Source organism: Haemorhous mexicanus, chromosome 22, assembly GCF_027477595.1.
Source record: "Haemorhous mexicanus isolate bHaeMex1 chromosome 22, bHaeMex1.pri, whole genome shotgun sequence".
Taxonomy (NCBI): domain Eukaryota; kingdom Metazoa; phylum Chordata; class Aves; order Passeriformes; family Fringillidae; genus Haemorhous; species Haemorhous mexicanus.
This window is the reverse complement of record NC_082362.1, coordinates 4,200,788-4,226,594: the sequence shown is the minus strand read 5'-3', so window position 1 is coordinate 4,226,594 and position 25,807 is coordinate 4,200,788. Positions and strand designations below refer to the sequence as shown.

The following is a 25,807-nucleotide window of genomic DNA, read 5'->3' as shown; positions in this document are numbered from 1 at the left end:
ATTCTATTGACATAAGGCTTTTTGGAAGGTAAAGATTTTTTTTCATAGTTTACAAAATTGAGTTATTGCAGTTCTTCCCTGACTGCCAGTTAATTCCAGCAACCATTCTGAACTTTGAAACAAAGCCTCTTCTTAGCTTCATTTAACTTCAGGATTTACAATAATAAATCTCCTGACACTTTTTTTTTCAAGCAAATGTATCAGCTGAAGTTGATATTAATGCTCTATTATGAACAGTATCCAAAAAGCTACTTTGAAGTATGGAAAAGAGACTTTGCTGCTTGCTAGCTCACAGGAATAAAGAGATAATAGTTCTTCTACTGGTACTGAACTTGTCTTAAGCAAAAGTAGCTTCTAAAATCATAAGAATAAAATTATTTTATTAGCAGCCTGAGATTCTGTGTTATGCTTTCTCAAAAGTGTGTGAAGCCAACATGACACCATGAAAGACAGAAAGGCCAGAGTTTATTCATATACCTTTTAATTTTACATGTAAGGCATCTTCAGAGCAGGTAAAATTTCTGGTATCGAGAGTGAATGGAAGGAGATTGTGAATGAAATGAATAGAAAGAAGTTTAATTTCTATATTTTTACTTTAATATTGCTAAGTAATTAATAAATGATTCATATAGTAATTTTATTACTGTGGTTTTAAATTTTCTGAAGAACATTGTATTCAAACCAGAGCTTTAAGAACCAAGTGCTGAAGCCTGAAAACATCTTGTACATTAGTTAACATGAATCAGATGTTAAGTAGAACTGTGCAAGTGCTTCAAAGTTTTAATGTTTATTGTTTTCTTTCTCCCTTTAGATTATTTATGGTACCATTTGCTTTAGGACTGCAGGCTTGAGGTCCCTTTGCTTTAGCAAAGGAAGTTACTAGCAGGAAAGGAGTTCTTCTGAACCCTTTTCTCCCTTTCCTTACTAATATAACTGGTAGATGATCCTTTCCACACTTCGCCCCCTTTTTTTTTCTCCATTTTCTTTATTTTCTTATTTTTTAAAAATTTTTTTCTTTATTTTGCTTCATTAAAAGTAGATGTTTGACTGGTAAAGATTTTTACAGACTTTCTACTCTCTGGTGATTAAAATAAAACAGAAGATGCCCAGGAAAAGAGTGACTCTGGCTACTTTCTCCATTTGTTCTCTTCTTGTTGAACTGGGAGCTGCCCTCTGCCTAAGGTGGGTACCTATCAGTGATAGTATAGATACATTTTAATCCCAACTCCCTGTCTCAATTGCATTATAACTTTAAGAACTTCCAAATATTTGTATAATAACTGTCATTTGTATAATAAATGTCATAAAAATCAGCATCCTGGGGTTAGTGCTCAAAAATGACCAAGTTTTCTTTTGTTGCTGGCAGAATTTGTTTCACAGTGCTATCACTTAATCATGTCAGTAGTGAATTCATGTACCTGCTCTTCCCAGAAGGGTGAACACAGCCTCACTTTGCCTTGCTGGAAGCATTGGGAGTGACAGCAAATCTCTTTGTGCAGGGTTTACTTCTGGGAAATGAAGACATTCTCCATACTTAATTAGACTATTTTTAATTTAAATCAATGTTTATTCAAATTTTTAGTTAACCCTGACCTTAGCATTCTCTGTAGTGATTAAAATACTCTGTTCACTGCAGTTCTTCCCTTTCAGTCTGGAGGGAGTGAGGCTGGAAAGAGAGAGGCCTCATAGGGAAAGGCCTCCATTTTTGTTCTGGCAGTGCTTGTCTGTTTGTCATTTCTCATAACCAATGGCTCCTATCTCCTTTGCTGTTGTCTTAATGAAAAGGACTCTGGTGTATCACAGTGAAGACTGCAGTGGTCAGCTAACGATTCTTCTGGGGATGAATGTTTCACTGTGCTAGAAAGGTCAAAACACAGGTTAAATAGACATTTAATTCCACTGTTTTCTTCCAGAATCCAAGCAGATGTCACAGCCCTTTTCTGCTATAATTGTGTCAGAAGCATCCAGAATCCCAAAATGCAAGAAATTATCTTATCAGCTATGCCAATAAAGATAAGCTTGAGCTAAAATAATGGTAAAGGCCAAAGCAGATAAACTGGTTGATGAAATAGCATCTTTGGTGCACAGTTACTGTAATTCCTCACTTCTCTTGACCTCCATGAGCTGCTCTGTGCTTGACTAAATCTCAGCTAGAAGAGGCAGCTCTGTTCCAGCAATGTGTAGCTTTCTCCTTTGTCTGATGTTAATGCAAAATGTTCTCATTTGCAAAGGAGGTCTTTGCTTTTCTTTCTGTTTTCCCAGAGAAGAAGAAGGGAGCAGTTAATAGAAATGAAGTGTGTTCATCTTTCGCTGCTCTGTGATTATGTGCTGGAACTGTAATTTCTTCTGCTATACTTTTTGGGACAGAATTATAGGGATACAACCAAGGAAAATGTCACCTGTGAGATAAGTTATCTAGGTAAGCACCCCAAGAACTTTTTGTAAAGCTGCAGTTTGTTTCCTAATTTAAAAGATGAAGGAGAAGAGTCTGAGCTGGCTTCCTTGCCCAACCAAAAGCATCATCTGCATTCCAGGAAGTAGGAAGCTATATAGAGCTTATTTGTCAGTAATAATGAAATAGGAGGTTTTATACTTTAGTGTGTGTAAATTTTATTTGCTGCTGTCACAATGCTAAAATATGTTCCAGTGAATCCACCCTGGGTTTTGTGCTATTACTCAGGCAACAAGAAAGCAAGCATTTTAGATAGAAATTTAGGGTTAGGAGGTAAAAAGGATGTGGTGACTAAAACCAGCATTTATTGAAACTCACAGAATGAGAATCTTCCAAGCAGATATTTTCCATTTAGGTGTATAGTGGATCAGGTGGTCCAGCTGGTTTTCTTGAAGTTTTTGGTAGTAGTGGACTACTATTATGATTGTTAGTCTGGCAGATATGGACAGAGACTCAAATTAAATAATGGCTCACACATGTAGTTCTGCCTGTAAAGGTGAAGAAAAACTGTTAGCAATCTAGTTTTGGTTATTCAGGTAGTAAATTTCATGCTAAAATACAAAATATTTCCTAACAGCTTTTGACATGAGTGTTAATCATGGCTAATGTAGCTGCAAGCAGCACACAGAGTAGATTCAACCAAGTCCAGGTGCAGAATTTCTCAAACTTCCCTGGGAAGGAGAGTGCTTGGGCTCCCTCCCTCTCAGCTGTGTAGTATTCCAAGGCAATAAGAGCTTGGCAAATGTGCATCAGTCTGGAGGGCTGAAAGGCAAGAAAAATATACACATTACTAGATGAGTCATCTCTGGAGTTTTGTAATGTAGACTTTTATGAGAACAGGATCAAGTGTTGATTCTGTAATAAATCTGTAACTGAAAATTATGCTACTTTTATATGTGATTACACTTCTTGAGTTGCCTGCCCTCCTGTCAGGCTGGTCACTGCTTGGTTTGAGCTGTCAAACTGCTGCCCCTCCAGACATGCAGCCCAGGTGTTCATGTCTCACTCCAAGTCTTCCTTGATGTTTTAGCAGTGCAAACTGGGTTCAAAACCAAAGTGAGTAATTGTGCAGCCTTTGTACAAGTAGTGACAAACCTTAAACCCCCACAGCCTCTTACCTTAATGTCTGTCACTCTGCAGCTCTTTTGCAGTCACTATAATTGTCTTTGAATCTCCTTGGAGTGGAATATTTCAGGTGGGGTCTGGACATGCATTTATTGAGCTGTGTGTCTACCAGAATGATGTTAAATTTCACTTTTTTGATCTTGTCTGACACTAAAATTATTATGTTGTGAACCAATCCAAATGTCAATTATTTGCAGAATCTCATGATTTATGAATTTGCTTCCATGACAATAGGCTTAAAATACATACACCTTAAAATGCAGACCAGTCTTATATGTTCTGCATTAAATGCATGCTTGTTGGTTCTAACTATATTGCAGCAGTTAAATATATACTTGCAAATACACACAAGTATGTATTTTCTTTTGGTTAATTTATGTTCTCTGTCTGGGTAATGCATGACAGAGATACCAAAAGCAGCTTTTTTCTTTCTTCCTAAAATCAGTATTGTTAGATCTAGTCAACAATGAATATTATTTTCATATTTAGTTTTTAATTTAGTTTAGATTTTGTTGCTGTTTGCTATTCAGTGGCTTAATAAACTTCTTTTTTTTACATGTATGAAGATGGTTTGGAGTGAACCAGTGAACCATATATTTTCAATTTATATCTTTCTGACATCTTGGTTCACTATTAATGCCCCTTCTGATGTAGCTTTCTGGGAAAGCCCTGGCAAACCTCCAAAGCTGTTCACAGATGTGGCAGCATCCACCATTAGAGGATATTTGGATAAATAAATACATTCAAAGGCATTTTGTAGTAAATACTTGGAAATCCTCTCAGGGAAAGCCAGAAGCTCTCACTTAGGTTGACTGTAAGCAGTGCTGTAGGGATTCAGGCATGGCACATTTGTTGGCCTGCTGAGGATCAGCCAACCACTTTAACTGTCACCAAACATCTCTCTTCATCTGGGGGGTCTCAGTTGCCTCTGTCAGGTTCAGCCATCAAAATAACTTTTGGTACCTCAGCCAGATTCCAAGTGGTGTAAGAAAATATGTTGCTCTGTGTCAGGACTAGTGCCAAAGATGAGAATAATGAGGATCTGACTTACTGAACTCATGGGAGGGTTTAACTGCATGGCACAGCTATGAGATCTCGTGCTCAAATGAACCACCAAGAGAACAGAGCTCCTGAAGGAGTATGACAGGCATAAAAAGCTGCTTTTTATATTGCATGGGCACCTGGCACCGACAGGGTAAGCTGTGGAGGCAAACACTACACTTTGTTCCAAGAAAGGAACTGCCTGACTGACAGAACAAATAAGGAAAAATTTTAATTGGCTATAACGAAGTGAGCTGTGATCTTGCCTGACAAAAGTTGACTGGTATTGCATAGTGGCATTCTATATGCCCACAATGGGCATTGTCACAAAGTTTTGGTGGAAGTTTTTGGTGCAGTGTGGTCTGGGCAAACATGAAAACTGTGTTTGGAGAACAGGAGAAGCATGCAGTTAAAGCAGGGTGCCTATCAAGGAATGGTGGCTATAGGAGCTGAGGAAGAAAAAGTCTCAGGGGCCCTTTTAAAAAGCACTGCAGATTTGTACCCAGCACTGAAACCCAGGGTGGGTGGAAGGAGGTGGCTTGTGACATTGAGGGAAGGGAGAAGGGGGATGTGTAGACAGAGGTGGTGGCACCAGTGACCAGGTAGTACAGCAACAAAAGGCATGAAGTGGTATCTGGAAACTTTAATGAAGGGCAAAAAAGGAATCAAAAGAAGTGTTCAGAACTGATAGGTTTGTGTTTGTGAGAACATTTTGTTTATTCTGACTCTGTCTTTGGAAAATTTGGAATTTGGAAATTCTGCTCTATAAAAGCAGAATCGTGTTGTTGCCACAGCAGTTATATGAGAAACCTGCTTTTGGTCATCTCAAAACATCAGCTCTGGCAGTAAATGTCACTGAGAGCAATACAGGATGTGCTCTGGATACTCCGACGACGCTTGGATCACGATACATCTAAACTATCCAAAGTGAGAGTTAAACCCTGATGAGCTGCCCCGCGAGTCCTTCCTTACAAGGTCTGAGCTGTGGCTGGGCATCAAACACGGGAAATATTGCCGGGAAAGGATTCGGGGGCCGGGCGGGAGCGGGCGGGGCGGCGGCGCCGCGCCGGCCTTGGGGCGCCACCCAGCGGCACAGCGGGGCCGCACCGCCACGGCCCGCTCCAGCTGCTGGCCGGCACCGAAATGCCGAGGGAGTAGTGGTTCTGATTCGCCTTTGTGCGCGGCTGGGGTTCAGATAAAACTCTTACTTTCTACCAAATTGTTGGTTCTTTGTTGCTTCCTAGAATTGCCAAGGAATTCTTGATTTCGCTGGGTTAGTTAAGCACTGGGATAGGATGGATAAGGTGACATCGCTCAGAGAACTTCCTGTGGTCTATAGCAGAGAAAAGGGGAGATAAAAGAAGAGAAGATAGAATGAAATACTCGTGTTGAGCACATGGAAGCAAATGAGTGTGCATTTTGAGAAAGGGCCAAAAATGGTAGGTGCTATTTTGTTTTTCAGTTAGTCTAAAGTGTGAAATACCCAGTTCTTAAAAAAAGCCCGACCACAGACTTCATGCATGAGTCATGAACCATAAGCAGTCCTTCTTCAAATTATCTGCCTCACTCTTAAACTCTTAGAGTTTGCTGGTAATTTTCATTTTAAAATTTTTATTTTATTAACAGGAGGCAAAAAATAAATTAGCTTTTGAAGTTGGTAATCCATAAAGTCGCTCAAAAGACATGTGACTGAATACTTCTAAAAATGTGAGTGGACAGAAGAAAGAAGGCAGATAAAGGTGTCTACGTGTGCCAAAAGAACAAGAATGCCTTCCTGTGCCCTCTCTCCTCCCCTCCTGGACCTGTTGTTTGGGGGAGAAAGGGGAAGACACAGGCCTGTTTTAAAGGCTGATTGTCTTCTTTCTTTCTTTCTTTCTTTCTTTCTTTCTTTTCTTTCTTTCTTTCTTTCTTTCTTTCTTTCTTTCTTTCTTTCTTTCTTTCTTTCTTTCTTTCTTTCTTTCTTTTCTCTCTTTCTCTATTTCTCTCTCTCTCTTTCTCTCTCTCTTTCTCTCTTTCTCTCTCTTTCTTTCTCTCTTTCTTTCTCTCTTTCTCTCTTTCTCTCTCTCTTTCTCTCTCTTTCTCTCTCTTTCCCTCTCTTTCCCTCTCTCTTTCTTTCTCTCTTTCTTTCTCTCTCTTTCCCTTTCTTCTGTAGAAAGACTATATTTAGCTCTGACAACTCACTCACAACAAAGAATACTGTTATTTTTGCATTTGTAGTTTCTGTGTGATAATTGTGGAGTTGTTTTATTTCTTGGGTGCACAATGGATTACTTTGCTTTTGTTTACATTTACTTTGCCTTGCCTTCAAGGCCATGGTCTTCACTTTTGCAAAACACAGCACTGCAGCTTTTTTCTTTGTAAGTTCTTCTGACTGCAAGGAACAGCTCAGTTCTTAGTGGCTGTGCTTCAGTCCGGAAATGACCGTAGTGATTGAAGTTCCTCATAGCCCCAACACATCAATTTTGTGTGAGGAAATGCTTCATCACCCCTGCTGAGTGTCTGCACTGGAAACATGCAACCCCCCTGTGACCATGAAGACACAAGCCTGCTGCTCCAGCCACTGTTTGAGGGACAGAGTTATGGAGGTGCTGCAGCAGATGGGACAGAGTGTCCATCAGTGGCTGTGCCAAGGAACAGCCCAGCAAAGAGGGATTGCCTGGTAGTTGCCGTGCTGTGCTTTGGGAATTTAATAAATTTCATTGATTGGTTCATTGTGCCAGGTGAGAACCCATTTTCCTATTCTAAAGAAAAAGAAATTTAAGTTCTTAGCAGCTCTACAAATGTTTCTAAACTCTACAAATGTTTCTAAAGTAAGGATATGCTTTATGTCTTTTTACTTTCTCTCATTTATCTGCTTTAACCTGTTGATCATACTCTTAATGAAACTTCCAATTATAAATCTGGAAATACCTAGGAGGGATTTATTAGGTATTAATAGTTAGTAGAATGCTTATAAAAATAAAAGAGTACTTTAAAATCTAGGTCTCTTATAAACAGACTTTAGCATACAGGGCAGCTGGTCCATTTTTGTGGCTGGTTTCCACAGAAGTGTGGCTAAGGAGCTTCTCTTTACTGTGCACAGCAGTTTACAAGGCCTTCTTTGCATCTAGTAGATTCTATATGGTATTCTTTTATCTGAAGAATACTGATGTTATTCCCTCCATTACAAGTTCAAAAACTATGGCATCTTTGTGATAACTCTGGCTTAACTTCCTTGTGAGCTGCTGGCAGTCGTGTGATTTCTGCAATAAAGAGTGGAACCTGATTGTGGAAAAAGAATTAAGCCTTCCCCCACCCAAGTTAGGACTTGTTGTCTAATAAATAATATCCTTCCTTCAAAATACTATTTTTATCTATTTTTCCAAAGCTGAAAATAACCAAGAGTTGCTGTAGTAAACTGGAGGGAAAATATGGGGGTTTTCCCCCATTTAAATTGTGGTTTGTGTAAATTCTTCTATTTACTAAGCATCTCCCATGCTTCCAGGGATCTGATTTAGAAAACAGGGGAAACAGTTGTTGTGAGCTTGTTATATTTTACTTCTGAGTGGCCTGGGAAACAAAAATGTTTTAAACTTTGAAAAAACCCAAACGATGGATTATTGAATTTGGAATTAATATCTAATTACAGTACACAAAGTAATTTTGCTACTTCAGTCATTCAGAAATTTGGCACTTTCAGTCAGTATCTTTAGAAATGGAGAGTGTAGTGAGTATAAGAGTTTGAACTTGTTTTTTTGAGTACTTTTTAACAGCACAAGAGGGAAGGAAGCAAGCAGGAGTGCAGTAGGAGAGCATGCTGAATGACACTGCAAGGCTGTGAGTGAAAAACTTCTGTGCATGCATTCTGTTGTCAAGTAACTTTCCTTGGCGAAGGGCAGGGAACAGAAGAGGATGAAAATACCTTCAAGGAAGAGCTTGGATGCTAGAAGAATATCCCCTTGGAGGGTTAAGACCAAGAAGCCATTTGGCTCATTCCAAGCTTTGAACTCTTCAGGGGCTCCTGAACCAGTTAAGAGCTTAAGATTCTCCCAACGTGCTCTTGTGAGTGAGGTACCTTCAGGGACATGCAAGAATTCAAGAGCAGAGGTGGGGATAGTGCCCAGGCCTTTGAAACACCTCCTTTAATGACACTATATGACCAAACCACATTTTACTTGGTTCTGTGACTCCTGGGCCCTGGGGAAGTCTGTCAGCTGCAGTTTATACACAGCAGTGTACTGATTGTTCACCTGCTAGAATTCAGTGCCACTGCAGAGTTCTTGCAAGAGCACATTTGAGTTTGGCTGTCCAAGTGTGTGACCATGTTGTCAGATTCAGCTAACAGGAAAGGGAGGAAGGGGAGGTGTGAGGATCTGCTCAGAAGTGAACTGGCAGCAGTTACAAAGTTGTGGTTTCCGGATAGTTCTGCTCTCAGGCTTTGATGGTGTTTGTACCACAGAAAACAAGCTCTTCCCCTTAGCTGTCTGCTCACTTCAGTTTGTTGAAACTAGTGACCATGCAGACCTTTCCTCTCTTTTCTGTCCACCAAACTGCTCAAATCAATGCTTTGTAATTTGCCAGGATCTGGTAGGGTCAGTTATTTTTATTATGTGGAGGGGATGACATTTTAATGGTGCTTAGTGTGAATGTTAGTTTGAGATGAAGTTGTGGTTCTGTTCAAGTCTTGTTAGCTGTGATTTGTTCTAAATACTCCACCAAACCTGAATTCCTCTAATACAGTATTTCTGTGCATTGATCACTGGCTGCCAGAAAGGAAGGATATCATTGATTGTCCTGTTTTAATGATGCAAAATGTTTGAATTAAATCTCTTAATTAAACTTTTGAAACCATTAGGAAACCTCTAAATGTAAAATATGTTCAAGAGTCACTGAGAAACAGCTGAAAACCTCTGGAGCTGCTGTTAGGCTGGACCTTGCTCTACAGTGACTTGAAGTCCCATCAGTAAATAGTGAGTGGACTGATGCTGCAGCGACAGGGACTGTGGGAGAACATGGATTTAGCTCTAAATTAGCTGGTCCCACACTGCTTTTAAGTGGCTGGAGCAGTTGCAGTTCATGGCACAATGTGTAAAACACAGTGTGGGAGAAGGTGTGCCTCCTGCTGACCTCACCTCACTCCCTTCTGCTGCAGATGAGCTCCTGTGAGCACAGCAGGCAAATTACACAGAACTTGTTCTCTTAAGTGGTGGTGGTTTCATCCTCTTAGCAATGTTATGACTTCATCTATTTTGACAAAATTGAAGTGGCATGAGAAGTAAATGTCTTTTTTAATTGATATCTTTCAACACTGGAGTACAGGTATGCTTTTTCAAAGTAGAATCTTCTATTTTCAATTGGTTTTCAGCAGTATAAATTGGAAATACAAAATAGATGAGATGGAAGATCTGCAGCTCTGGCAGGGTATAGAGAAGAAAATTACCTTTTTGTCTGAACATCCACTGTTTTGTTCTGCATTGTGTCCATTAAACTTTGAACTCTAAATTTTTCATGTTCTTAGGTGCTAATGGTGCAAAAGAAGCAGAACAGGAGTGGTTGAAACAGCGGGTAAATTAACTCTCATAAGACCCTTATAGTGGAAGATCAGTAAATTTATCTATAGCAATAAGAATTTTTAATTCTCTGTGCATCTTGTGCTTGTGGTAGAGTAATGGCTTACATCTAAACTAAAAACTAAATGTGCTGCAGTTCTTGCAAGCCCTGTTTTTGGGTAGGCAGTGACCAGGATTAGCAGGGTGCTTTGCTGTTATTCAGTGTGTGCCTCTGTTGCAGGGATCCTGTTGGATATCCAGCAATACTTTGGGCTCAGTGATGGGAAGACAGGTCTACTGCAGACAGGTAATAAAATCTCCTCAGTTCAGAGAGCTGACTTTGCCTTGCCCCTCTGTGGACTGCTCCTAAAACACAGTCCAGTTACTTAGCTCTTCTACTTCCTCCTTTTATGTGGTAGTGCTCACTTCCACTTGTGGGCAGGCTGACTAAAATGCAAAACTGAAAGTCAGACTAGAGTCAGGTCCTTCAAAAATCCCACAGTATGTGAATCACAAAAGATGCAGGGTTTCTCAAGAAATACAAAAGTTGAGTAATTCACATACATTCACATTGTTTAATTCAATTCACATACATTTTATTGTTGTATAGGTATTTTGAGTCTGTATTTGTCTTTTTCCAAATATCAATCCTCCTCCTAGTCCTAGAAACTCAGCCTGCCTTTAAGCCGTGCCCTAAAAATAACCTGAGTTTATCTGAGGGCTGAGCAGTACATATGACAAAAATATTTAGATAAATATTGTCTTTGTTCATTGTTGGATTTTCAGTCTTCACCTTGTGTTACATGCTGGCTGCCCCCATCTTTGGATACCTTGGAGATCGCTACAACAGGAAGATCATCCTTGGAGCTGGTATTTTCTTCTGGTCTGGTGTGACCTTGGGGAGCTCGTTCATCACTCAGTCAGTATGTTGCTTTTTTAGAGGGTGCTATGAAAATAACCTGCACACCTCTTGCAGGACTTGATAGGGTCCTTCTCTAGTCTTGTTTGGAAAAGCATCAGTGACCATTCATTTCCCGAGCCTTAAGCCTGGACTAAACATACTCCAGGACTCCGGAGTCTAGCCTAGGCAATAGAGAACCCACACATTATTGTTATGATTGATGGGGTTTTATTTTTGTCCTGAATGTTTTTTGTTTATGACCTTACAGTGTGGCAGCTTGTTGGTTACATGTCTTCTATCCACCCTGTCCTGAAATTCCCTCTGGGTGTCACTCTGAGAAGTCACTGCTGTGCAGAAAGAGAAAGCCAAGCAGTGAGATGTGAGGGGAGCAGGTGTGAGTGGAGGGAATACAGACACAGGCAAAAGGCAGTTGAATTCTGATTTCCTCTGGTCGATTTCATCCACTAAAATGCCCCTCTTTAACAGTAAGCTTTCTTGCTTGCATGGACTTTTTTTGACTAAAATATGTCTTTTCCCTGCAGCATTACAGGATATTTGTTCTTTCACGAGGACTGGTTGGCATTGGCTCTGCCAGTTACTCCACTATAGCACCTACCATCATTGCAGACCTGTTTGAGGAAGGAAAAAGGACCACAGTGTTATCTATCTTCTACATCTTCATTCCAGTGGGAAGGTTGGTTTCTTGCAGTGGCCTTTTGAAATTCTGTCTGACCACACCTTCAATTCAATATACCCAGAGCCCTAATCAGATTTATTTTGATGTATTTCTTCATTGGCTCTTACAAAGGGATTTGTCACTTCCTTGGCAAGTTTGAATAGAACTGATTAGGTGTATTTCTCTACTTACCTTGAAAAAAAATTGCTTTTTCCCCTAACATTTTTAGGGAGAATCTAGACTCCAGAAACTCTGGCTTTGAATAAAATATTGAATCAATTCTAAAAGAAATATGTGCACAAGAGTATGTAATTTATTTCTGTGTTTTGGGAGACAAAAGCTTTTAGATATTAGTTATTTGACAGATTTTTTAAGAACCCTCCTTTAAACGTCTCCCAAGGAAGAAATGGTATTTCCCTCTCCTCTTTTACACAAATTGACATTGTGTCTGAAGAAAAGGTGGAGAAGAGCTTTTCAAATGGTTTAGAGGCATACAGAATCAGAGCAGGCAGCCAAGCCTGGGCCCAGAAGGCAGATTGAAACTAAAGAAATTCCTGCAGAGCATTATTCCTTTGGCTAGCACAGGAGGGAGTAGGTAATAAAATGTTTTATGGGCTCTTTATCCAGGTTTGCAGTGTCATTCTACAGAATGTGTATTCCAAGGGGAATCTGGGACATTACTGTCATCATCTCAAGTCTGCTCTGAGGAGGTTAGGCTCTCTTTTTAATACTGGCTGGCAAGCAGACTAGCACAGACCATGAGAGTTATTTCTGTTTATCCCTTTGGAAAACTATGACAGAACATTCTCCTTAGCTGACAAGACATGTCATTTCAGCCATCCAAAATTCACTGGTGCTTACTCTTACTGACCATTCCTTTCTGTTCTTTGCAGTGGCTGTGGTTACATGCTGGCAGCTGGCATGGCAAAAAGCACAGGTGACTGGCACTGGGCATTCAGGGTGAGTCTCTTTCATCCACTGTAACATCGAAATCATCACTGGGGTTTGGATTCTTTATGTTCACTGTGTTAAAGGTGAGCAGTGGGAGGGCTTCCTACCCTCTGACAGGTCAGGAACGTGGTGTTTAGGAGAAGTTTTCCTGCAGGACAAGTGGCAGATTTCTGCCTAGCTCTGATAGGTGTAGGTGAAATTGTACAGCAGCCAGGGCAGGTGCTGATGTTCCTCTTACCTGAGGGCACGTTTGGAATGGTTGTTACTGCACCAAGACCTCCTCAAACAGAGAAATTTAAAGGTAAAATTATCACTATACCGGTAGCACCAGTTTCTGGAATGCTGTTGGGAACAACTTCTTTGTATACAAAATCAGCTAGCACAGGCAGGTGAGTGGGGCAGAGTATTTATTGGAGTGACACTGATTCAGGTAACATTGGTGACTGCATCAGTGCTTCTTGTGTTTGTGGCTAGAATACTACAGTACAGTTTTCTTTTCACATGTTTTTTTTTTTTTAAATCAGGGGGAGGAGCGATCATGTACTGTATGATGGGAAGGGAGGATCTATTATCTTTCCTTCAAAGTCACCAAAGTCACTCTTTTTCTTTACAAATATAACCTCACATCTATCTCTGAACATACCTGGAATTTTCTGATAGTGGTTCTAATGCAATTGGAATTGCTGTGGAGTTCTGACTATAAGAAAGCAGGTATCTTTGATCTAACCAACCTTGTGTCTACAGGTAACTCCTTGCATGGGAGGACTGGCACTGCTTCTACTGATTCTACTGGTGCCTCACAGGATCCAGAGAAAGACAGCAGCCCACAGAGCACTGAGCATCTCTGGCATGATAGGAAGAGCAGATGAGAAGCCAGATGTATACAAAACTACCAGGACTAGTTGGTGCCAAGATGTGGGGTCACTTGTCAAGAAGTAAGTGGTATAACATGTCCATTGAGTCCCACTTTACTCCTTTGACCCACATGTTATATGCAAGAGAATGGAAACACCATTAGGAAAAACTTTTCTTCCACTTTTTAAAAGGAATTCTGCAAAAGAGATAAAAAATTTATTTGCATCTTCTATCCTCCCATTTTGAGGAAGGGGAAAGGGAGAAGTTATGATGGCAGTTTGCTCCTATTTGAATCCAAAGCTCTACTTTCTACTAAATTTTCCCTTCCCTACAGAAGTCAGATTGGTAAAAGTGCATAATTTTCTGGTGTAAATTTATTTATAATTCTTAGTACCTGAGGAAGGTTGGATTAGCATGTCTCAGGCCCTCTGTGGGATTTGGAAACCTGCTGTGCACGAGGTCAGAGTTTGTGGGACGCCAATATGCTCTATAAAGTAATTGTCCATGCGCTTTGATGGGCTGGCAGATGACCTCTTCCTTTTAACCACACAAAAATTAAAGATGCAGCTGACCTGCAGGGCGCAGTAAAATGCGGGCTGGACGGGTTGCTCGCTCCTGTGACCCCGCAGCCGGGCGGTGCCCGGCGGTGCCCGGCGGTGCCCGGGCAGGACGAGGCGCTGCAGCGGCTTTGGGAACAGCAGGTGCCGCTGTGCAGCTGCGCCAGAGCCGGCTCCGCCTGCCGCTGCCCGCAGGCTGCTTTCCGATCCAACGCTTTTCCTTTTAAGACTTGCTTTCCTGGGACATCGTTTGTCTTTGGAGTGTTCTTCCAGACCATCCGGCGTTTTCTAACTGCCCGCTAAATCTGCATCCTCTTTACGTCCTGATCAGCGGGCATGCTAGAGATCGGTTTTGTAGGATCACAATTTGTAGGCACTACACCTTGAAGTGAATAAAAAATAAATTTTCCTGAATCAAAAATGAATCTTTCTGACATTTCAACAATTAGACTATCTCCAAAATTGCTTTTCTACAGAGATGTTCTAGTGTAAAAAAATATATTTTAATTTTATTTTCCTTTAGCAATTGATTCCCATTTTCTTTCCTTGGGCAATTGATTTCCAAAGCATAAAGACATAATGCTGAAGAACTATGTGGTTCCACTTTTAATCAAGTCCAAGAGCACTTTATCTTTAGGAAATGGAGAATTAGGTTCATTTCTTAACAAATCCTCTAGTTTGGTGGTCACCTGATTATTTGCAGCAGTGTTTAGATTTCATACATCCCTATTGACCTCAAAAGGGGTTTTCTCCTGAACTAATAATGACAAAGAGTCCAGCAAAAATTTAATTTTCTCCTAGAATAGGACACGAAGGAGACAAGGTTTGGACAGTTTTCAAAAATGCTTCTCCTTTTGTCTGAAATTTGCTGTGGAGATTGAGTCTATTTTTACTCACTCAGGTAGAACTAAGGAGTGCTCCAGCCCAGCCCAGACCCAGGTGTTGCTCTCATTTATACTGGTTACAGAAACAGCTTAAAACATGAGGCATTTAGACTTGAACATAGAACCTTTTCCTTTAGGTACTAAGCCCTCAAATTCTTGCTCACTCTCCATTGTTATACTTCTGCTATCAAAAAAATCACAGCAATTGTTTTGGCAGAAGTTGGCATGAAATCTGCAAGAGACCAGGATTTAACATTAAATCAGTAGGTCATACCCTTTGCTCTAATTACTACTTTATTGTTGAATTTCATAATAAAGCCTGATCAGAGTTCAGATATTCAAGGGAGGGGATTTTGATTACAAGAGGTCTGAACGTATTGTTTTGTTATTGCTTGAAATCCTGGGTGTTGCAGGTAGGTTTTCCCTTTTCCCTCACACACCATTCTTTCTAATATCTCTGAGTTGTTATTTTTTTGGTTTTTTTTTTACTTTCAGCATTAGTTTTGTCTGTTCCTCACTGGGTCAGACTGCCATGGCCTTTGTCACTGGAGCTCTGGGAATGTGGATGCCATTGTTTCTGTACAGAGCTCAGGTTGTCCAGGGCCTTGTGCCACCATGCCTCCAGGACTCGTGCAATTCATCTAACAGGTGAGCTGTGCCTTGGGATCATCCTGGAAACGCTGCAGGGTGCTCAGTCACAGCTGCTTTCCAGAGGGGCAGGGAAGATGTGACCAGGCTCTTCTTGTGAAGGCAGTGGGGTGTGAATGTTAAATTGCCTCCAGGTATCTGAGACACGCCCCTTTGGCTGTTTGTTTGTAATCACTCCATTAACTGGAAAGATGATGCCAGCTCTATTTAAAGTGGGAAGAAGCAGTAATAGCAACAGTTGTGGGGAAAAAGGAGCAGCTTTAGCAAGGAGTGTTTAGTTGACAAATGACTGTGCACTCCAAGTTACTTAAATACCCATCAAAGTATATTTAAATCCTGTGTTTTAGTAACTTGCCTATTATCTTCTTCTTATTCTGTTGTTATAATCCATGCCATATTGGTGAGTTCACTGTGGCTCCCAGCTTGAAGAAAACTTGCTGATTTTGATGTAGTATCATATCATCACATCAAACCAGGATCTTGTGAATAGCTGCCAGCAGAGCTCTGCTTACAGAGTGTGTCCAGACCAATGAAGATTCATGAAGAGTATCAAATATTGTATAAGAAGGGCAATTTACACTAGTAGAACACTTTGAAGTAGTCATAACACACTTTTTTGTAGATCCCTTTTCCCCACCAAGGAAGAGGACTTTCTCTTCAGTGTGCTGTCCAGCATACAAATATGTATTCAGTGTTCCTCTTGAGTCCCCACAGCTTCCCTCAGTGACATGAGCACTGGGACTGACTCCTGGCAGTGGTCCCATACAAGTATCCCTTTCTCCCTGAGGTGTCCCAAGTCTTGTTTCAGTCTCTGCTTTTGCAATGGATTCCAGAGAACTAAGTGCTTACTGCATGGCCTTTCCAGGTAAAGGCAATTAAAGGGAAAAGCAGTCATCACACCTTGAATGCATCCTCTGGTTTTCTGCAATAGAATAACTGAGTCAACTCAAAAGTGATTTCTGAGTTGTAGCAAAACCAGATGGATTGAAGAGTCATCCCAAAATCCTTCAATGGGAAATGAGTTGTCCTTCCAGGGATGCCACCAGTGGCACATTACTTATCAATGAACAGCACTGGGAAGGGAGTGAAACCCAGGAGGCTCAGGGTAGGCACATGAGGGAAGCTGAACAGTTTAAGATGTTTGGCTGTATGTGTTCACAGATGCAGTTTAAGTACTTCCTTTGTTAATTTGAAATGGTTGGCCTCTAGTTTGTTTTCTAATCCACTTCTGAATTATTATTCCACAGTAGTGTTGTTAGAGCAGACATGGTCTTCAGGGAAGTGAAACAGAGCATTTGATAGTTTAACCTCATGTACTGCTTCTTATAGGATGCTTTAAATATAACCTTGGCATAAGCTCATGCCAGAAGCAGCATAAGGCTGGTTTTGGACTGTTATTCCAAGGGGATGTAAAGAAACAGAATATAAACTACTGTGTCAGACCTGATGGTGCTGGAGGAACTGAGCTGCACATTACCAGACCTGCCCAGGGATACTTTTAAAGATGTTTTTCCCTCTGGCTGCTCAGCAGTTTCAGACTTTAGGGATCAGGACTGTGTCACTTAGACTCCTTGGAAACACAAACTCAAATGGCACCACAACTGATTCAAGTCTCAATCCTTTCAAGGTAGATAAATAGGCAGTGTGAAGTTTTTATTCAGGTCTTTGTGCAAACACTTTCAAACAGATCAGAGAGATAAGTGAGCATTCTCAGACCCTAAAGGATCCCACAGGAGCCTTTCCCCAGTGCTAGGCTTCTGTACTTTTCTACTCCCTGTCAACTGAACTGTGCTTGGATTTAGTTTTGGCCATTCTCTTTTATTCCAGCTGCAGGTTTATTTCAACTAGTTTACAATACATGAACATTCTAAACACAATTCCATGAATGCTTCAATCAACTAATGTCACCTTGGAACTTGCCTCTCTTGAACAAATGTCTGAGATTATTCTGCCAAGTGACAATCTATAATGTCACTATCAAGCTATAGTCAGTGATGGATCAGAACCTCGAAGAACTTGGAGGGAGAGTACAAATTTTCTTAAAGTTTGTTATCTTGCATAGCAAGACTTTTTTTTTTTTTTCTTGTAGCATTATTGAGTTCTTCCTAATCAGCCAGAAAGAAATTAAGAAGTGGATGTTGTGTAGTTTTAAGCAACAGATCATGTCCCAGCTGGTTACTTTGCTTTGCAGTTAGAAAAAGTTCAGGAAAATGTACAGAACTTGCCATGTAGTGCTCTAAAATATTCAGAAGGGCTTGTGCTCAGAATACATTGATCCTGTCCCTGCTTGTCTTCAGAGAATTATGGTGCTGTGGGACCACTGATCTTATGCAAGAGATCTGCTTTGTCATTGGGGGGGGGTCTCACTGGGACAGAGACAAAAGCACACATGCAAGTCCCTTTGGAAGCTGAATCTTCCAAACTATTCAGACATGTTCTTTTAAAACATGAACTTGCAGTTCCTGAAGAACACATTTGCATTTGCAAACACACAAAGCTGAATGGTATTGGAAACTCTGTGTTCAGAAAATGCTATGTGGACCTGGCAGTAGTTACCTATGCAGGATTCTTTGAACTCTTCTGGGAAGTGGTAGGTGTTTCCCATAGTCAGAGAAGTGACTCATCTCAGCTGTGCTAACCAGAGGGGTGTAATTTAGATGTGTATCATTCCTCGTGCTAGGATCTCTTCCAAGGCAGCAGATTGTGATACAGGGTTACTCCATCTGTGTTTCAGGGATGACTGGGCAGATTGATTCACAGGGTAACCACAATGACTCTGTCTCCTCTAAATCACAGCATGGCCAAGCCAGATTGTACTGAGCAGAGCCCTCCCTGAGCCTGGGTGCATAACACCTGCTCTGTAAATGGAAAAAATATCTTCTTCAGGGGATACAGCCACCATTGCAAAGCCATAGCTTCAGCTGGGGCTTGGGATTGCATCCATTTAGAAGGAGAGGGTAACATCAAGTGGAATAAAATTCAACTTCCCTATTAAAGATTCCTCTGAAACTACAGGTACAAGCTAACACCATTTATTTTTCCACAGTACAGTTTTACTATGCTCAGCTGAATCCTTTGCTTTATCACCAGCCTAATATTTGGAGGCATCACCATTGGGACAGGAATCTTGGGTATTATTGCTGGGGCAGAAGCTGCAAGACGTTTAAGGAAGATAAACAACAAAGCTGATCCTCTGATCTGTGCCACAAGCATGTTCATTTCTGCCCTGTGCCTCTACATAGCTCTGATGGTGGCCCAGACAAACATCCTTTCCACTTTTGTAAGTGACAATTAGCAAAATGTCTTTTGGCACCCTAGGGAGAATGGGAAGGGGGAGGAGGAAGCGAGGGGTGACTTTTGCAGAATTCTCTGCAGTCTTCTAGACCATTAAGAGGTTTCAGTGACAAGGTATCCAGGTAAGCTGTGGGCTCTGATGCTCCCATAGCTGAGGTCTGTCCTGTGAGAGCCACTCTAGGCAGTCCTTGGAACACTGTAAAGGACAGACAGAGCACAAAAACTGGGCCTGGGGTCCTGCAGAGGGCCCACACTGAAGAAAAGAATAGTAACTAAGCATTTGGCTGTGTTGAAACGTGTCCCTTATGCAAAAATGTAGTTAAAGCAAGTCTCTGTCTTATGTTAATTTTTAATGCTTTGTGCCTAATTTAGTATTCTTATTTATTTTTGCTCTCTGAATACTTAAAGGTTGGTGTAGTTGGGACTGTGCAATACACACTGTTCTTGCTAAGAATAATTTAGTCCTCACCTTCAAAGCCCCACATCACTAGCTGATCTTCAAAGTCAAGCTTTTGGCAATACAAACTGAAGTATAAATCACTTAAATTCCATTCTCAGTTAAAGGGAAAACAGAAACTTACTAGGAATGACAAAAAAATCCCTGTAAGAGGGAACTGAATGTAAACCCTATTTCAACTGTAATCTGGTAACAGCTGGGGAAAGACTCCTGAGCATTTTTTCTGTGACTCCACAGCCAAAATCACCATGATTAACATGTAAAGTAAAGTAAATTACAGTAATCAACAGTTCTCTGGAAAAGGGCACTTTTGCATGTTTTTTGCTTCTAAGAATAATGCTTGTTCAAAGAGGTTTTCCTTCTAGCTCCTGAGGAATGTGTATTCCTGTGGAAAAACACCTTTACACCAAGAGAAAACACAAGTGGATTGGCCTGTCTGAGTGTGTGTACACAAAGCAAAATGTGAAATGTGAAGCTAATTTTGGATCCAGTAGTGGGGATCTGAGTGCCCAGAAGAATTACCCACTGTCTTTTTCTTCTCCTCAGAATCCCACAAGCTGCACTCATAGTGTGTTCGTCAGGGGATTTTTTTGTCATTAAAGGTAGAGAACAACAGTTGAATTTGCCAGTCTATGTTAGATGAGTGAATCAATATATTTGGTTGGAACTACCAAAAATACCTTTTATTAGAATCATAGAATCACACAATCATAGAATCAGGGTTGGGGGTTGGAAGGGACCTTAAATCTCATCCAGTTCCACTCCCCTGCCATAGGCAGGGACACCTTCCACTATTCCAGGTTGCTCCAAGCCCTCTCTAACCTTGCATTGAACATTTGCAGAGATGGGGCAGCCACAGCTTCTCTGGGCACCCTGTGCCAGGGCCTCACCACCCTCAGTGGGAAGAATTTCTTCCCAATATCTAATAATATAATATATTAATCATAATATCTATATCTAAAGCATGAAGGAAAAGATGTCTGGATAATGGTCTGTACTAAATATATCAGTGCTTCAAGGAACTTTTTCCCCCAAACTGCCTCAGAGAAGAAAACAAATGAGCAGAATAGACAAGAACCACAGGATGTATGGATATCCTAGGTCTATTATCTATATTTTTTACCTACAGGATATCTACAGATAAGTAAGTATACTAGGTCTAGTTCTCCTTAGGAGAATGTAAGCAACCCCTACAAAAACATCTGAGTTTGTCACTGTGCCTTTCCTAGGCTGTGTTTTCATCAACCAGGGACAACATCTCGACAAAGACCTTACCAAACACAGTGCTGGCTCCACTTGTGCCACCAGTCTGATTAGTAGATAAGACTATTGTGTCAGGTGCCATGTGACTTTGTGGCCTGTGTTTCTGAAGAAACTCTGCTTTTTAGCACTCCTCCACCTCAATGGTGTAACTTGAATCCCTTTCCTCCTTCAAGTCTGGGCAGGCTGTTCCAATCTGTGTCCAGGGCTGGCTGAAAGGGTTAATATTTTCTGAGACCTCAGCTATAAGAACTGTTCAGTGCCCTACCCCTTTTCCTCATGGCTGGGTCTCCATCTGTGATGGATTAGGGATTTCCCACAGGACACCAAGGTTTTGAGCCTGCCTGTTCCTTGGAGTCCATTCCTTTTTGGAAGCTCTCTCTCCGAAGGACCCTTAAGAGTATTTGTACTGGCCCAGAGGTGTTCACTTGGCTTCATCTGCATCCCTGTGCACTCTGGAAACCTGTGCTGAATGTTTCTCTTCCATGGATCTTGCTTTCTTTTCTTGGGTTCAGTAGTTCATAGCAGTTAATTTGGGAGGGTGGTATATGTTTCCTATTTTGGCTCTTCTGCTGAGGATTTGTGACTCCAACGCCTTCTTTGGTTCTTTTCCCCACCTTTAAGATGCATTAGTGTTTGTAAGCATAGACAGAGGTGTTTAATTTAGAACTGGCGGGTATGTAGGACAACTCTTACATAGATAAGCACAGTCTGTGAGCCTCCTCATCTTCACAATATAGAAGGGCAATGCAGAGTATAGCACAGAATAGCATAGTGTAGTCTAGTCACTGCTGGGTTTTTGTTTTGCAGATTTTCATTGCATTTGGAGAACTGTTTTTGTCTGTAAACTGGGCTGTTGTGACAGACATACTGCTGGTAAGTGCTCATGAAACTATTTCCTTATTTCAAGGTTTTGACAATGTAATATTGTTCCTAAGCATGCATCTTGGCTTTCTGGGGACGGATGAAAAAACTCCTACAGAGAATCTCCTTGTTGGTATTCTGCTTGGAATCACTGCCACAATGTACTGCTGGGCAAGGATGCCAGTGGCAATAAGGGTGTGGTGGTGCAGCAGTCCAAGTTATTATAATCCCGGGAAGATGTCCTGATTTGGATGGAACTCATGCACGTGGTACTCTCTAGTGCTGTCTGTACCCATAGTATTTTGGGCTTCTGTACAGCTCTGTGTTGTCAGATAGCTGCTAGACAATGGTCTGCACCAGAAACAAGGTCATTTTGTGTCTATAATCAGGTTTCCTATTTGTTTTCCAAAGGTTTGAAAGGTTGATCCAAATGAGGCAAAGTTGATAGTCCATGAACTATTAACAAGTTCCCTTAGTTCAGAATACAGTGCAGATGAATTGCAGCTCTTGCAAGTCCAATTCAGAAGTGTGCTCCACTGCCAGAGCATCAGGCCAGCAGTGATGCTTAAGGGGCTCTTGGGAATTCCAGGACTGACACCACAGGCCAAGGAATAGCAGTGCATGATTTCATTTGGATTCTGTCATCAGTAATTTCTTTAGAAAGGAGTGATGTGAAAAGCACACATCTTGTAGCACAGTTTGTCTAGACTGTGATGAGCAGCTCCTTTTTATCATTTCAAAGGTTTTTAGAGTTAGTAATTTTACTTGAGTTTTTACTCTAAATAAAAATTTGGCAACCTTTCATTTAGGTTGTAGTTCCACAGTCAGTCATAGATGTCTGTGTAAACCCTGGGGCAGATACTATGATTGCTGAACTACTCAGATCATTATAGTCTTATCAAATAGTTTATATGACTTTTTTTTTAACAATCCATAATATGAACAAGTTGAATATGGTTTATCAGTGCAATAAGCAAAGAAATGCTCATATCTGATAGACTGCAGGAAGCTTATTTAAATACCAAAGTTATTTATATTTTTGACAATTCTTTTGTTGCTACCCGTGGGCAAAAGACAAAATATTTAAATTGACACTACCCTTTTCTATGAGGAATAGATCACCCAAGGGACCCAAACTCTACTTTGGGATCCCTGTGCTGAGAAACTGTGGATGTGGTGGTAACCCTAATATTTCAAGCAGGAAGCTCCCTGTGAGACAGGGACTGTTCAGACAAGTGTGGTACAGGCACAATGCTGCTGCAGGTGGCACTGAAAGTGGGGAAATTGTGTAAAGCCATCAGGACGAGTGAGAAAAGGCACAAAGTTATGGGACAGCAGAACAGAGATCTTTGACTGTTTCTTCCCCAGCAAAAGCCATGTGAGTGTTTCCCATTTTATGTAATAGTGTTTCATTCTAAGGGAGCTGACATCTATTTGCAGGTTGCTGCTGAAAACTTCATGGTCATAATAAATCTTTCATTAAAGAACCACAGTGAGTGCATTCATGTGTAGCACAACATGCAGTGGTGCACAACAGCAGTTCACAAGAAGGACAGGAAAAAGCCCTTGCAGCCTGTGGCTCCAGTGGAGCCCAGGTCACTGGCCCTTGCAATCACAGGAACTGGAAATTGCTGGCACTGTGGTCTGAGTTGCTCAGATATACAAATTGCTTGGTATCTGAACCCAGGTAGTGGACAAGCTGAGCAGAGATGAAAGTATCCCTGTTACAGTGTCAAAGGATCAGAAAGTATATTGCCAAATGCTGAGCACTCTCTAGTGACCAAAGGGCCCAGCTGTGAAGCACTACAGAGCTCTCCTTCCACTGCCTGACCTGCCTTGATGTGAGTCTGTTTATCTTTGTATTTCATAGCTGAAGAGCCTTTCTTTACATTCTGATTGAGATGAAGGAATGGAACTACTTCCATTTCATGGGTCTTCAGCAAAGTCCTGCTGACACTGACTGTGCATTATGTTCTCTTTCACAGTGCTGCTCTCTACATGTCAGTTTTCTGCTCTCTGGAATTTTAATAAAGTAGTAAATAATGCAGTCAGCATTAGCCAATTGGCTGCTTGCTTAAAATCTCAGCCAGCAGCCAGGAGGGTTTTGATTCTTATTTGACTCTCACAGAATGGTCAGAAACAACTATCCTATGAGAAAAGAGCTGTAGCCTTGCAGCAGTGAACAGGCAGAGAAAAACTATCACTGGTCCAGACTGATGGTTTTACTTATCTTCTTTTTCAGTTTATTTTGAAATAATTAGGGACTTTTTTCCACCAGAAGCAAGTATAAATACCATTGCCATTCTTTTTACATGACTTGAGGCACCAACTTTTTAAAGTTTATCAGTTTACTTTTCTTTGAACGCCTACATCTGTATTTTAATTCTGTCCTCTGTCACTGTTAAAGAGGAAGGTGACATCACTGAGTTAGGTAATGGTGATACATGGTGAGGAGAGTGAGGCAGACAGTTGCTATCAGCTCTTTATTTCAATTCCTTCCTGAATCCAAACAGAGCTTTTGTTCAGTTCCATCACTCCAATCTCAGCTTTCTGAGGGAATGCTGCATCACATTGCAGCCTGCAGGAAATCTGTGGGGAGCATCATTGCCATATCCTGGAGCCATGTAAATCTAGAAGAGAAGGAAGTTCTTGTCTCCCAGGTGACCAACATCCATAACTTCCATTTCTTTTAGAATATTGTGGGATTACTTACCAGCAATATTGTCTCAATTGGAAACAAGTGGGGAGGTGAAAAGCTTGGCATAGCAGAGCTCTGTGGTGCTGTGTTACCCTGGGAACAGATATCAAGTTTATTACCACAAATGTGCTTTGGGTTGGGCCTCTTGAATTCTAAATGCTACTAATTGTTTTATCAGAAAATGATGGAATTGAGCTGAAATTGTAGATGTCTGCTCATTCAGTGGCAGTCTTACTTGGGAGTTGTGTTGAAACCCCATGGGTTCAGTGTACTACTGCTGTTATATTGACTGAAGGGTGCCATAGATAACAGCAGTAATTTCTCTTTCTGCCTTGTTTCCTATATGAACTGGTAGGATCTCTGACAATGTAGCTGGATTTGCTAATGCATGTTCTTACTTTGCCACGAAAATGACTTTTCTTTCTTCCCATGGCACTACTAGCCACACAATGTAGCTAGGAATTGATTTCTCCTGCACCTGTGGAGCTGAAGACAAGGAAGATGCTGACAGAATGATAAGGACTTCCTCCCTTTGTGGCTGCTGCATCAAGAGGCATTGCATGTAGCCACCTTTGTGCCTCCTGTTGAGAGTAAACACAAAGGTATCTGCTGAACCACTACAGTCCTCAGGTGCAAGTGGAGAAATGCTGCAGCTGCCCTGTTGGTTTATTGGGAGGCTGTACTTGGAGTGTTCCTTATGAAGCATGTTTGCCATCTGTGAAGTTATGAAACTCTGTCTTTTAGGGTTTTGACAGCTAATAGTGTAGGAGATGCTGGAACTGGAGGGGTTTGGGAAGGCTACCAAGGTGTCCCTGTCTTTGGAAGTGCCCTGGGAGACACAGAAGTGTTCACCAGCCTGTGTGTTCCATCTGCTTCTTTAGCTGACAACTCTGTGGCAGTCTGCAGGGAGGTCTCTGAAACCTCCAGAGGCAGCATGAGGGATCTGCAAATTGTACCTGTCCAGGCACCTGGGCTGGTTCTCCTCAGAGGAGGAGTGTGCAGGATGTCACCTCCACTCCTGCCATGGTGTGGGGTCCTGGGCAGTCACTGTGGCCAGGCAGGACCCCAGGGCTTCTTCAGAGTCCCTGTGGGACTCTGTTTTGTTTCTTCTTTTCCTAGTGAATCCCACAGTGCCTTGAGCTCTTGAGTATAATTTCTGTTGTGCAGAAGAACCCGAGTGATAGCAGAGGCAGAGTTTGTATGAGCCCTGAAAGTATAGGAAATACCCCATCCTTCTCTTGTACTTTTCTTGTTATAGTTTTGTTCCACCACTTGTGGATATTAAATAAAGGTAGTAAGGAAATGGTGCAAGGCACTGGGAAAGCCAAAGTACATTTAGCTTTTCTCATGCTTGCAATGCCCATGATATATTAAGTGCATAATAATATTTGATTTGCATCTCTCAAACACAGCCTGTCATTATCCATAAAAGACATTTGAGTCTAGGACAGATGACATGAAAACCTCAGAGAGCCAAGAGCTGACAGTCTCCAGTCTAATACAGTCTGTCATAGCCAGGTCTGCTTCCCAAGCTCAGACTTTCCTATTGTAGTGTTTTTGTCTCTGTACAAGAGAGCCTGTTCACAAAGTGTGCATGCTCATCATCCAGGTAGGTT

General features: G+C 41.3%; 1 protein-coding gene across 3 annotated transcripts in view; it reads left to right on the top strand.

The window, feature by feature from the left end:
* The first annotated feature begins 7,056 nt into the window (after positions 1-7,056).
* LOC132337404 (protein spinster homolog 3-like) overlaps positions 7,057-25,807 on the top strand; it is a 59,120-nt gene continuing 40,369 nt past the window's right edge. For 2 of the 3 annotated variants that reach the window (XR_009489172.1, XM_059865972.1), the window contains exons 1-9: positions 7,057-7,338; positions 10,388-10,453; positions 10,933-11,069; positions 11,590-11,741; positions 12,617-12,683; positions 13,419-13,609; positions 15,466-15,618; positions 18,709-18,898; positions 21,440-21,505. Coding sequence is in view for 2 of the 3 variants with exons in the window: in XM_059865972.1 (XP_059721955.1) it covers positions 7,131-7,338; positions 10,388-10,453; positions 10,933-11,069; positions 11,590-11,741; positions 12,617-12,683; positions 13,419-13,609; positions 15,466-15,618; positions 18,709-18,898; positions 21,440-21,505 (1,230 nt within the window). In the remaining variant the exon portion in view is untranslated. The remainder of the gene's footprint in view (positions 7,339-10,387; positions 10,454-10,932; positions 11,070-11,589; positions 11,742-12,616; positions 12,684-13,418; positions 13,610-15,465; positions 15,619-18,708; positions 18,899-21,439; positions 21,506-25,807) is intronic. The other variant, XM_059865971.1, reaches the window with a different exon arrangement.